At 22.2% G+C, this 14,090-nt stretch overlaps 6 protein-coding genes across 6 annotated transcripts in view; 2 read left to right on the forward strand and 4 right to left on the reverse strand.

Annotated features, from left to right (window-relative positions):
* Positions 1-2,162, reverse strand: part of DDB_G0289903 (hypothetical protein) — a gene marked incomplete at both ends in the record, with an annotated part of 3,060 nt that extends 898 nt beyond the window's left edge. The window contains one exon of the mRNA XM_630871.1: positions 1-2,162. This exon is cut by the window's left edge and continues 898 nt beyond it. Within this exon, the coding sequence (XP_635963.1) occupies positions 1-2,162 (2,162 nt within the window).
* A 541-nt stretch (positions 2,163-2,703) lies between these two features.
* On the forward strand, positions 2,704-3,573 carry DDB_G0289905 (hypothetical protein; the record flags this gene model as incomplete). Its single annotated transcript, XM_630872.1, has 1 exon — positions 2,704-3,573. The coding sequence occupies one exon, from the start codon at positions 2,704-2,706 to the stop codon at positions 3,571-3,573; it is 870 nt and encodes a 289-aa protein (XP_635964.1).
* A 143-nt stretch (positions 3,574-3,716) lies between these two features.
* DDB_G0289907 (EGF-like domain-containing protein) lies at positions 3,717-8,423 on the reverse strand (the record flags this gene model as incomplete). Its single annotated transcript, XM_630873.1, has 3 exons — positions 3,717-7,186; positions 7,260-8,107; positions 8,215-8,423. 3 exons carry the CDS (start codon positions 8,421-8,423, stop codon positions 3,717-3,719), a joined length of 4,527 nt encoding a protein of 1,508 aa, XP_635965.1.
* Positions 8,424-8,856: 433 nt separating this feature from the next.
* On the reverse strand, positions 8,857-9,105 carry DDB_G0289959 (hypothetical protein; the record flags this gene model as incomplete). Its single annotated transcript, XM_630874.1, has 2 exons — positions 8,857-8,896; positions 8,942-9,105. The coding sequence occupies 2 exons, from the start codon at positions 9,103-9,105 to the stop codon at positions 8,857-8,859; spliced, it is 204 nt and encodes a 67-aa protein (XP_635966.1).
* Positions 9,106-10,012: 907 nt separating this feature from the next.
* DDB_G0289969 (hypothetical protein) lies at positions 10,013-10,228 on the forward strand (the record flags this gene model as incomplete). Its single annotated transcript, XM_630875.1, has 1 exon — positions 10,013-10,228. The coding sequence occupies one exon, from the start codon at positions 10,013-10,015 to the stop codon at positions 10,226-10,228; it is 216 nt and encodes a 71-aa protein (XP_635967.1).
* Positions 10,229-10,428: 200 nt separating this feature from the next.
* On the reverse strand, positions 10,429-14,076 carry DDB_G0289909 (hypothetical protein; the record flags this gene model as incomplete). Its single annotated transcript, XM_630876.1, has 4 exons — positions 10,429-13,401; positions 13,551-13,632; positions 13,727-13,824; positions 13,948-14,076. The coding sequence occupies 4 exons, from the start codon at positions 14,074-14,076 to the stop codon at positions 10,429-10,431; spliced, it is 3,282 nt and encodes a 1,093-aa protein (XP_635968.1).
* Positions 14,077-14,090: the final 14 nt, after the last annotated feature.

Consider the following 14,090-nt stretch of genomic DNA (forward strand, 5'->3'; position numbering starts at 1 on the left):
GTTAAAATTACTGAAGAAAATTTAAATTCAAATTCAAATTCTGTTGGTTTTGTATTGATATTACTATTATTATTATTATTATTATTATTATAATAATCTTCTATTATTGATGCTATTTGATTTGCATGATCTGGAAAATTGAATTGTTTATTGTCTGGCTTAAAAATATGTTTTAATAAAACTTCCATTATAATAATACCTTTTAATTCAGATTTTGATTTTGTTTTTAAAAATTGAATTTGTTGATCAACATTTTCAAATTCATTTAAATCAAATAAAAATGATTTCGGTTCATAAAATTCTTTACAAAATTTAAAAACCATATTACTAATATTATCATTTCTTTTATAAAAACTTTTTGAAAGATATTCATATGTTATATTATCTTCATCAGATCGAATAGTATCTACAAGTGGGATAAAGACATGTTTTGGTTTTGATTTTAAATTACTATTGAAATAATTTAATAATTTATAATCGCAAAAGAAATCACAAATTAATAAAGTTGTTTTAAAATGTTGTTCATCACCATCAACTTTACTACTATCATTACATCTATAAATTAAATTATATTCTTCATATTTTCTTGCAAAATTCACTGCAAATATTTTAAAATTTTCATTCATTATACATAATGAATCTTTTGCTAAATAACCAAATATATAAACTCTTTCAACCTCTCTTTGTAAATCAAAATTTTCATATTTAATTTCATCCAATTCATCAACATATCTTTTATCAATCTGTCTACAATCTAAATCATCTGAAATTTGATTTTTTTTAATTATTTCAACTTTTTCAACCTCTTGTTTCTTTTCAATTGATTGTTGATAACTTCCAAAAATTAATTTAAATTTTTTAAATAAACTATTATCATCATTATTTTTATTATTATTATTATTATTATTATTATTATTATTATTATTATTATTATTATTATTATTATTATTATTATTATTATTATTATTATTATTATTATTATTACTATTACTATTATTAATATTATCATTAGTTTTTGTATCTTTATTATTTAAATTTTTAATATTATTAGGTTTAATTAAATCTTTTTCTTTTAATGAAAGATATAATTGATTATTTGTTTTTTTCTTTTTATTAACTATATCACTATTATATTTGATTAGATATTTTATCTTTTTTAAAAGTAAACTATTTCTTTCAACATAATTTGGTGATTTAATTACAGTTCCTATAAATATTGAAGATTGAATGAATTCAAGATATCTTTTAAATGGTATTTCAGTTGATTTTTTAAATGTTTCATTAAAAATTGAAGTTAATCTTGGAATATCATTACCATGAGATAATAATGGTGAACCTAAATAATAAACTCTTTTTAAAATATTGAAATCCAATTGCATTAAATTGAAAAAATAATTATCATATGCACCATTATAAGTTTGAGGTGGTGTATAATTTAAATCATCTAAAAGATATTGAACTACAATTGATCTATTATTTGACAATAATGCATAGTGTAATGCTTTTTGAGGTTCTCTAATCTTAATTTCTAATTGAGTATGTAAGAATTTGATTATATTGATATCGCCCAACTTTAATGCTAAATCTAATAAACTCGGTGCAATGAAACCACTAGAAAATGGCTTCTCAGTAATAAATTCATTCTTTAGTGTATTGATTTTTAAATGAGGTTTATTAATTAATTCTTCATTTGTAAACATTTTTAAAAGGTAAAAACTTTGAGAGTAAACTGATAATTCAAGTAATGAGATTTTTTTAAATAATGTTTCATTATCTGATAAATCTGAATTCTTTTTGATTTCAACTTCATTTACTTCATAAAATTTTTTAAATGATTCACCAAGTTCACCATTGAATTCATCATTTGTTTTTTCACTAAAAAATTCAAATACTCTTTTTAATGTTGAAAATGTGAATTTAAATTTAAACCCTGATTTACATTTATCAATTAATAATTGATAATGATCATTTTTTAAAATCCATTCCAATGTTGATTGATCATAATTTGCTCTTTGTGTAAATGATCTTAAACTTCTATTACTATTTGTAATTTGTTGATTAAATATTTTTACATAATTAAATATTATTGTTGATATATATAAATTATTGAAAACAAATTTATATAATTTATAAATATTATTATTATTATTATTTATTTCCATAATTTTTTTTTTTTATTTTTAGAAAAAAAAAAAGTGATTAAAATTATTAAAAAAAAAAAAATTAAAAAAAATAATTAATATTTTTTTTTTTTTTTTTTTTTTAAAAATCAGAAATAATTGGGAACCTTGGAAAAAAAAATTCCTTAACACCTTTTAATAGATTTTATTTTGATTTCAAGACCAAATCAAAATAAAATAAATTAATTTATCTATTGACTTTTTTGGAAGTTGAAAAAGTGTTTTTTTTTTTTTTTTTTTAAATCAAAAATAGGAAATTTATGAAACCCTTTGTAAAAAAAAAATTTAAAAATAAAATTTATTCCTATAAAAAGATTTTGAGATTCCCTTTTTTTTTTTTATAACTATATATTTTTAAGAGTTTTTATAATAATTATAATTATTATTAAATTTTTTATTAAAACTTTTTTTATTTTTTAAATTTAAATTTTTTTATTTTAAATTTAAATTAAATTTTTTTTAATTATTAAATTTAAAATTTTTTTTTTTTTTTTTTTTATTTTTTCACTGAAAGATCATTAAAATGAATCCATTAATTAAAACTGGACTTGAGTCCTTATTAAAAATTAAAATTGACGAAAATCAAAATTCAAATTTAATTTCTTATAAAGATTATTCATCAATTATTCATGGTGTTAATCATGAACACAATCAAATAAATTTAAAAAATGAAGATAATCTCAATTCAAAAATGCTCATTGGTCCAGATAATATTACATTTTTCATAAGACATCTATCAGGAAGAACATATGAAATGAAATCAAATTTTAAATGTTTAATTTCAGAAATTAAAAATTTATTTTTTAAAAATTTTGAAAATTCAATAAAACCAAGTGAAATGGTGTTAAATTATAACGGTCATAAATTAGAAAATAATAAACAACTTTGTGATTATAATATTAGAGATCATTCAACTTTAACTTTATATTTTGAAAATTCAACATATTCAATTGATAAAAATACTTTTGATCCCAGCTTCGATTATGATTTCACTTCAGTGGTCGATAAAGCAAACGCATTTGTTAGAGGTGGTCATTATTATCAAAGACCATGTGGATCATTTAGATTTGCACTAAAAGTTTTGGGAAGATTTAATGAACCAATGGAAGAATGGTTAGGTCAAACAGGGAAGGAAGGAGGTTCGGAATGGGCAGTGTCATATCATAGTTCATTAAATGAAGAAAATTGTCTTACAACACCAAGCTTTGAAGTGGCTAAAAAAAATGCCTTTACCTTCACATACAATGGTTTAAATTATTATCTACTATTCCAAAACAGAATTAATCCATCAACTTTTAAAAGAGAAGTAATTAAAAATGATGAGTATTGGAAATCACCAAACTCATCATCACAACATATAAGACCATACTCAATTTGTATTGGTAGAGTCTAAAAATGAATTATTATTATTCTTTTAAATTAAAATAATTAGTAAAAAAAAAAAAAATATATAAATAAATAAATAAAAAAGTATATTATCATTTTAGAAAATAATTATTATCAATCACAATTATATACATATTTATATATTTATTTTTAATCTTTCATTGAATTCATTGAAATTGACATTCTTTTCATTGATTTCTTCTCTTTTAATTTTCTATAATAAAAAATTGAAGATGCTGCTACTAATGTTGAACCTCCAACTACTGATACTACAACTATTACAGGTAATTTCCATTTATTTGAATCACAATTTGTATCTTCATCATCATCTTCTGGTCTTAATAATTGACCAAATGAAGGATCAATTATAGTTTTGCTTTTAAAATGAGGTGATATAACACCTGTTCTTAATGTGAATTTTGAATTATCAATATCATCTGTTGAAGCACCAATGAAATTATAAATTTTACTATTATTCTGTTTATCAATTTGTATTAATTCAGTTTGAGTAATTCTATCATCAATGATTGCACGTGATGCAAATTTACCAGTGAGAGAAGTTGAAAATGTTTGAATTTGATATTGATTTTTTAAATATTTTGATTCTGTATCTATTGATTCACAATTATAAAATTCGGATGAATCAGTTTTTGATTTAAAAATTGTAACTAAATAATTTAATTCACTTGAAAATTTCCAACCTAAAATAGTAGCTTGATATTTAATTGAATTTTCTGGCATGTATAATGTTTCACCAGCAAATTCGATTTCACCTTGATCAGAGAAATAATGAATTATCAATTCAAAAATTGTAGAATTATCACCTTGTTTATTAAAACTACCACTATAGAAATTTGATGAGTTTGATAAACCTGTTCTATTTGTCCATTCAATTTCTGATAATGATAAAAATCTAACTGGATTATCAGTAATATCCATTTCAACTAAATGAGTGATTGCAATTGTATAATTAATTTTTGAACCTGGGAATGTAGTTGAACCATTTTCATCAATAATTGGTGGTTCAGGTTGTGGTGGGTATTTTTCACTATCGATTGAACAATCTTGACCTCTCCAACCTTGATAACATATACATTTTGGTAATTTCTTATTACAATCACCATTTCCTGAACAATTGTTTAATAGCTCACAATCATATAATGTTGAATAAACTAAACAATCATTCTCTCCACTGAGATCTGCGGAAATAACTTTTACATTTAAACCTTTTCTTTCGCTTGGTAATGGTATTGTTGATTGGTATTTACATTTTATAGTTGTTTGATCGACGATTGAAACATTTTCACATTCTTGATCTTCAATGAAAACACTAGTATAATCAATTTTGAAATTTAAAACTGAAATTAAAAGATCAATTGGTTCATTTAAATAAACTTGTGATAATACTTTTAATACAATTGGAGATTCATACTCTGATTGTAAAGAGTTTGATATGAGAGATGATTTTGAAATTGCAATAATTTCAAATTTTCCATAACCTGGTTGAATATCACATTCATATTCTGTACCCACAATCAAGGCTAAACAATTCAATAAGAATCCAATTGGAGAATTAATTGATGGAGTTTTAAAAGTATATTGAAATTGTAATGCTACAGCGTTATTGTTTGAATCTTCTTCAAATAAATAATTACCACTAATTGTTATTTTACTTGTACTATTAAATGAAGATGCTATTGGTTTAATACTGAATAGAATTGGATAAATATCTAATAATAAAGAATTTGATTTCTGTGAATCAACAATAACATAGATATCACCATTTCTTGATTTACTTGTTAATAAATTAAATTCAATTCTATTACTATCGATTGATTTTATAGTTGGTTCATAACTTCCAAAAATTAGAGTTGTCAAAGTTTTACTTAAATTTCTTCCAATGATTACAACTAAATCTTCAACTTGTGTAACTGATAATAACTCTGGTTTAAAGAATGAATAGATTACTTTATTTGATTTTAATTTATTTTGATTTTCAATTGCAATTGTATGATTTAACCCAAATCCACCGAAAATATGTAAAACAATTTCTTCTGGACTATTGATTGTATAATCTTGATCTTCTATCAATTCTATATTATTATCCCTTGATACTATTATTGGTTGTTCAAAATAACGACCGGTAATTGTCACATCACTAGTTTGTACTGTATCTAATAATTGATTTGAAATTGATGAAATCCAAGGTTTTAATGCAACAGGAATACTTGGATAAATTTTATCACCTTGAGTAATTGTTAGAGTACCACTAATAACATTCAATGGTAAATTTGAACATCTAATTAATTCTTTACTACCTAAACAATAGGATGATATATTAACACTATCTAAAATAATTGATAAGGTTGTTGCATCTGGTAAATCTTTACCATTAATTAAAAGATCAGCTTTATCTTGATTAGTGTATAGGTCAGAATTAAAGTATTCTATTTGATATTGTGGTGTAATTGATGAAATACCGTCAACAATAATCTCTAAATTATAAGTGTCTGGTGATAATGGTGGTGATAAACAACTAATTTTTTCATGATCTTCAATTATAGCTACATTTTTACAACTGACATTAACATTATCTGATCCTCCAGTAATTAAAACTTGAATTAAGCTACTATCAATTCCAAAGTTTATACCAGAGATTGATAAAACTCCACCCACCTGAGCGATATTATTCGAATAAATTATTGATGGCTCTGCATATTTATAAATAGCGGTTGTACTTTGATTTGAAACTTTTAATGCAACAGGTATTGTACCTGAACCAACTGGTAATGTACAAGTATAACTCTTGTATGGAACTAAAACAGTGAGCAAACTACATGACTCGAATGTCAATAATGTATTTGAAAGTGTATTTGAAAAACTACTACCTGTTATTGTGACAATTCCACCAGTAGTTGGTACTCTATTCATAGTAATTATTGTTGGTTCATTATATTTTACAAATTGAGAATTTGCAGTTGTATTTAATGTATCCACTCTAACAACAATTTCATATGGACCATCAAAACCAGCAGCAATTTGAACATCCAATTCACCATTGATATAATCTCTTTCAAAATCCACTGATTTTCCATTGAAAAATACTGTAATTTTACTAAAAATCGTACCATAGTTATCTATACCAATATCAACTTTACCACCAATTGTATCAACTGTGTTTACTTTATTTGGAGTTGTAAAAGATGGAGGTGTACCACCATATTCTGTCAATACACCAGTATAAGAAGATAGTGTCATATTTGTTAACTCTAATGTATCTAAATAAATTACAAATCTTGTATTCTCAGTCCAAGTTGCTTTTACAGCATCACCTCCAATAATTGATTTATACTTTAAAATACATGGTTTACCTTGATTAGGACCTGTGATATAAACAAAATTTCCATTACCCACATATTTTGCATTTTGCCATAATATCCATCTTGCATTACCATTTTGAACTGGTAATGTATTATTTGCAAACTGTATCAATGTATCATCATAAAGTGATCCCATATGACCAATTTGACCATCAATTCTTAAATTTGATGCATAATCAATCATTGAAGTTTCAAATGTTGCCCAAGCTAAAAAACCACTATAATAATAACCATTATAAACTATTTTTAAAAAATAATTAATTATTAATAAATAATATAAAAAAAAACTTTTTTTTTTTTTTTTTTTACTTACAAATTGCAGCTTTAAATGAAATAAAAGTATTTGTTGAAACTGTAATTGTAATTGGTAAAAATTTATTACCAGTTAAACTTTCTGATAAAACACAAGTAAAAACTTCATGTGCTTGTGTGATAATAATATTATTACATGAAACTCCTGGTGCACCTAATGTTACTGTGATTTCTGAAGCAATAGTTCCAAAATTTGCACCTGTAATACTTGCAGTACTACCTTTTGAAAATACTGGATAAACACCACCAATCATTGGTAGTTCATAATTCCAATAAATTGGAAAATTATTCTTTTTATTTTTACTATCTTTAATTGCAACTGTGAATTTGCCTTGACCTGGTGGAATTGCACATTCAACACTACCAGTATCGATTTGTTTTATAGTTGTACATGAAAAAGTTTTTGAAGAATCTGCTCTATTTGTGAAAATTATTGATAATTGACTATCGATTGTGAATGAATTTAAATGTTTGATAATTACAGTTGAACCAGTGGTTGGTGATGGAGGAATATGTGGTTCTTCATAACCACCAAATTCACAAACATATTTATCTAATAATGCCAATGGACCATTGTTATTAATGTAAGGAACTGTCACAGAACCAGAGGTATGCAACCAATGTTCATCTTTAATTAAATTTGGTTCTAAACTTCCAAATATACAAAAACTATAACATTTATCAAAATAAAGATTATACATAAAATCATCTTCTTCTGGTGAACCTTTTGAATATTTCCAAACACCTGTTTTTTCTGCATCACTGCCTGATATCCACATACCAGATGTTGTAAAATTATTTGTTTTACCCCAATTCCATTCTTCTTCACTTGTATATGTTACTAAATAGCTAATTATTTAAAATTAAATTTTAATAATTTTATTAATTTTTTAAAATAATAAAAAAAAAAATACATGGAAAAAAAAAAAAAAAAAAGAAATAAATTAATTATTTACCCTTTAGTTCCATTATAAGAAAAACTGTTACAATAATCGGTAGCATTTGGTCCAGTTATTTGTACGCCATAGGCAAGTTTATTATCAAAAACTTGGTAATAATGTTGGTTTTGAGGGTTTTTGGTGGGGTTTATTGGTTGTGGTGGTGTCAAACAAAATACACAACCAATAAAAATAAAAAAAAAAATTAAATGAAAAATATTTTTCATTATTTATTTATATTTTTTTTTTTTATTTTTATTTCTTTATTTCTTTATTTTTATTTTAATTTTTTTTTTTTATTTTTTTATGAAATGAATAAAAAAAAATCATTTGGTTTCGAGAACCTAGATGAAAAAAAAAAAAAAAATAAAAAAATAAAAAATAAATAAAATTTAAACAAAATAAAAATCTGGTATTTTATTTTTAGTAGTTGGCAAGTCAGGTCGGAAGCAGTAAAAAAGATTTTTTTTTTTGATTTTTTTTTTTTTAAAAAATTGATTTTTTTTTTTTTTTTAAACCAAATCTACTTTTTATCTCATTGCAATCTATTTTAAAAAAAAAAATGAAAATTCAAATATTAAGATGCCACAGAATAATTAATAAATGTCTACACCAAAATTTAATGGAAAAAAAAAAAAAAAAAAAAAAAAATTAAATAAATTAATTATTTGACATGTCTCTTAAAATTACCTGACCAATACTAATTTAGATTAAAAAAAAAAAAAATAAAAAAAAAAATAAATACCTATTTTTTACGGTTTTGTAAAAAAATTTTTTTTTTTTATTCAAATTCCAAAACCCATAAAAAAAATAAAAAAAAAAAAAATAAAAAAAAAAAAAAATTATAAAAGATATTTTTAATTTATAATATTTTAGAAGTTCCAATACCGCCTGGTGCTTGATATGCATTTTATTTTTTTTTTTTTTTTTTTTTATTTTTTTTTATTTTTTTTTTTAATGATCTTTTAATTTTGAGAAAAAAAAAAAAAATTTTTTTTTAAAATCTTTTTTTAAATATCTGTATCATATTCCATGAAATTTAAAAAGGGAAATTAAAAAAAACCACCAATATGTAAATCAAGGAAATATTCCATTTCTTCACTTTTATTTTTTTTATTTTTTTTATTTTTTTTTTTTTTTTTTAATCATTTTTTCACTAACTTTTCTTTAAAAAAAAAATGGTAAATTATTCAATTATGGTTCAACTTTAGCAACTGAAAACAAAAAACCTATAAAATAACCTAAAAATCATAAAAGAAAATGATATAATCATCAAAATAATTAAATTTAATTTAATTAAATTTATTAAAATAAAATCACAACATACAATAAAATTCAATTTTTTATAATATTATTTTAATTACCATCCACAATCAATTATCAATCTAATATCTCTAAAAACGAGTTTTTTTTTTTTTTTTTTTTTTTATTTTGATTTTTTTTTTTAGGATCTTGTGTGTGAGACAGTAAGTATTTTTTTACATGAGAGGTTGTTTTATTTCATTATTTTTTCTATTATTTGTTCTTATACAATTTTGTACACACACCCACTTTATAATATTAACTTTTTACAATGTGTTCTTTTTTAGTCTTTTACTTGTATTTCTGTAATTAACCAAAGGTTTTTTTTTTTTTTTTTATTACATTTTTTTTTTTTTTTTTAAACATTTTTTTTTTTTTACTATAAATAATTTTTTTTTTTTTTTATTATTCATTCAACAAAATTTAATTTAATCAATTAAAGCAAAAAAAAAAAAAAAATTATTTAATTTTATTTATTTATTTATTTTAAAAAAAAAAAAGAAAAAAAAAGAAAATGTTATTTGAAACTTTAAAAAGTCTTTCTCAACAAAATGGTGGCCAATTCTCTGATGAACAATCATTTGAAAGTCCAATTTCATCATCATTTAATGGTCATTCAATGCCATTCGGTAGTCCATCATCAACAATGAGTTCATCCTATAAGGGTAATACCAATTCCTCAACCAAATCAAGCAGTGCCTTCTTTTCAAGACCATTTTATTCTGAATAATTAATTTACTTAATTATTTTTATTATTTTTTTAGAAAAAAAAAAAAATAATAATATACATGTACTACTACAATTTCTTCCTTTTTTATTTATTAAAAAACAAAAAAACAATTTAAAATAAAAGATTTATTTTAATCACACACAAACAAATAATAATATCTATTTTTTTTTTTTTTTTTTCTCCAATATTAATATTTTATTTTATTTTTTACTTAATTGTTTTGCCATTTGAGAGAATGCTCTTGAACTCATCTCCATTTCAGATGTTTTTAATTCCAACTCTTTTAATTGATCACCTCTTTTCTCTAAAGCTTCTTTAGCTTTATTTAATAAATCTGAAATTCCTGCTATTTGTTGTGAATGTGATGGTGTTGGAATTTTATTTCCATCCTCTGAGAAAATTCTATCCAAATTTGATTCAGTAGTTTGTTGAGATGGTTTTGATGAAAAGAAACTTGTAAATTTACTCTTACCTTTTGGTAATGGTGGCATTGGAATATTATCAACAAATAATGTTGGATATTGATTTAATTGATGACCACCATTATTCGAAATACAATATAATAAACTACTATTATTATTATCAATATATAAATAACCATTACTATATGATGGTGTAATTATAAATTTAATTATATTATTATTTAATGAAGAAGAGGAAGAAGAGGAAGAAGAACATAATGTTGGTAATCTAATTATTGGTAATAAACTATTTGATTTTAATTTATCTAAATTTATAGTATTATATAATTCAATTGATGAAGTTGAAGCATCTAATGAAATTAATACAGGTTTACCATCTGATTGAGTTGATAAATGTACTAAACCATCAATAAAATATTTATTTGAACCGTCATGTTTATTTAATCTCTTGTGTTGAATTATTTTATTACTACCAAATGAAACACTATAAATTGAGATCTCTTTGATTGTTGATACTATTAATGATATTTCTTCAATCATTGATTTAAATTCTTCACCACCACCACCACCACCACCACTGCCATTGCCACTACCGTTAATTCCTGTTGAATTTAATAAATCATTATTAAATATTTTTGAAAGTGTTGATATATCATTTAAATTTTCAATTGATTCAGCATCATCATGATTAATTGAACCAAAGAATAAGAATTGAATTGGATCACCTCTTTTATTTGTAAATAATAATGAACCAACTTGAACACCACTACCACTATTTGATAATTTAAATGATGATATGATTTTCATAGTTTGTAAATCTAATACCATAATATTTGCATCACTTGTTCCTAAATAAACTATACTACTATCAATATCACTATTACGAATTGGATAAAAACATAATGATATTGATGTTATTGCTGCTGATATTGTTGAATCTCCTATTACTGTTGAAGGTGTAGTTGTTGATACATTATTTGATGAAGGTGTTGTTGATATTGATGTTGTTGTTGTTGTTGTTGTTGTTGTTGAACAATTACCAAAACTAAAAACTGCTAATGTATAAACTACTTGACTTGAAGGTATAGTTGGAACTCCATCAACCCCAACTTCTTTATTATTTACAATTGATACTATATAATGATAAACATTACCTAAATCCGTACCAATTAATATCCTAGTTGAATAACTACTTTTATATGGATTCAAAGTAATAGATGTTATATTCTCGCCATTTCCCATTATGATTTTACCCATTAATTTAAAAACATCAAAAACTGCATTCGGTAATTGTTTATCTTCTTTAATCCCATCTTCTTCTTGTTGTTGATTTTGTTCTGTATTATTATTATTACTATTATTATTATTATTATTACTATTATTATTATAAATTAATGTATCAATTCTTTTTGAAAAATCAGAAATATGATAAATTAATAATTCTGAACTACTTGTGGAGATTGTTAATAATAAATTTGATACTGAGAATGAAATTGTAATTATTTCAATTGTTTTTGTTGTTGTTGTTACTGAATTATTATTATTATTATTATTTATATTTAAAGTTCCAAGGTATAAAATATTCTTTGGATCACTTGAATTCCAAAATTCTATAGTATTATCATAATGAACAGTTATCATTAATTGTTGAAATGGTAATGATGATACACCTGGTAATTTATTTAATGTTAAAGTTTCTGGACCACCATTAATTGAACTTTTCATATTATTATTTGATTCAAATAATTGATAAATTAAATCAATGGTTTTTGAATCACATTGATAACTTTTCATTAATTTAACTTTATTATTACTACTATTACAACTGAATGATTTTAAATTAATTTCATCACATGATATTGGATTTGAAAAGAATAATGTTTTTTGATCAATTTTTAATTCAAGTAATCTATTTGAACCATTTGATTCAATTAATAATAAAGATTCAACAAAACCATTATTATTATAGTAAGGTAATGTGGTAATTGGACAGTATGATAGTAAATTTGAAAATACTTGAACTGATGATAAATGATTTACATTCTTAAAATTATCACCTTTAATAAGTATTAATGATTTTATATTATCAATATTATTTACACCTTTAAATAATATTAATTTCTTATTATTGGTATATAATATTTCTAATTGATCAATTGGATAATATTGTTGTTGTTGTGATTGTTGAGATTGTTGAGATTGTTGTTGTTGTTGTGATTTATAAATTAAAATTGAAGTTGAATTTTGAGTTGAATATTTTATTAAATGAATTTCACCATTTAAAAAGCCTGCTACAAATTTTGAACCATTTCTAGACCAACAAATCGATGTACAATAACCACATTTAATGAATGATTCAATTCGTTTTTCAATTTTTTTAGATTCTAAATTAAATATTAATATTAAACCATTGTTATAACCAACTAATAATTGATTTGCATTGATTGGATTAACTTTTAAACATGATGGTAATGCTATTGATTCATTACATTTAACGTCAAATTCAGGTTGTTGCTGCTGTGAAGTTTGACCATTATGTTCATAATCATAAAGTTGGTATGATGATAAAAAGTTATTATGTATATTATAAGTTTGAATCATTGAATCCTCAGTTGAAAAGAATAAATGCTTTAATCCATTGGATTGACATATTGATGTAATTCTAGTCTTATATAATAATATATTATTTAATTTCATTCTATCATAATCCCATTTTTCAATTGATGAATCCGTAACAATTATAATGAATGGCTAAATTATTATTATTATTATTATTATTATTATTATTATTATTATTATTATTATTATTATTATTATTATTATTATTATTATTATTATTATTATTAGAATATTTTTTTTTTTTTTTTTTTGTATTTATAACAATAAAAAAATATACTTACTGAATTTATTATAAAGTAAATCTTTTTAATCATTGATTTTGTATGAGCTTTTAAAGGAATTTCATAACCATTTTTACCAAATCTAAAATGGAATAATAATAATATAATAAAATTAGTATAGGTTTTTTTTTTTTTTTTATTAAATTAAAGTGTGAATTGTTGTTGATAATATTTACATTTTAAAAGAACCATCATTAAACCCAATTGCACATAAATTCAAAACATTATCAAAGGCTAATGCACTTTTTGTCCCATTAATACCATTTATAAAAATCTATAAAAGAAGAAAAGTTGAAAAAAGTAAAAATGAAAAAAAATAAAGGAAAAAGTGTGAATAATTTTTTGTAAGTTTCCTTTTTTTTATTTTTTTTTTTTTTATTTTTTAATAATGACAAACATTTTTTCCAAATTCGTTGATGTCTTGTTTGTTTGGGGTTTTATTTGGAGTTGCTGGTTTTTTGAAAATATCTTCTTCGTCTTCATCTTCATCTTTAATAAATTTTTTAATTTTATTAAAAATTGACATTTTTGTTTTTTATT

This window comes from Dictyostelium discoideum (assembly GCF_000004695.1).
Source record: "Dictyostelium discoideum AX4 chromosome 5 chromosome, whole genome shotgun sequence".
In the NCBI taxonomy this organism is placed as follows: domain Eukaryota; phylum Evosea; class Eumycetozoa; order Dictyosteliales; family Dictyosteliaceae; genus Dictyostelium; species Dictyostelium discoideum.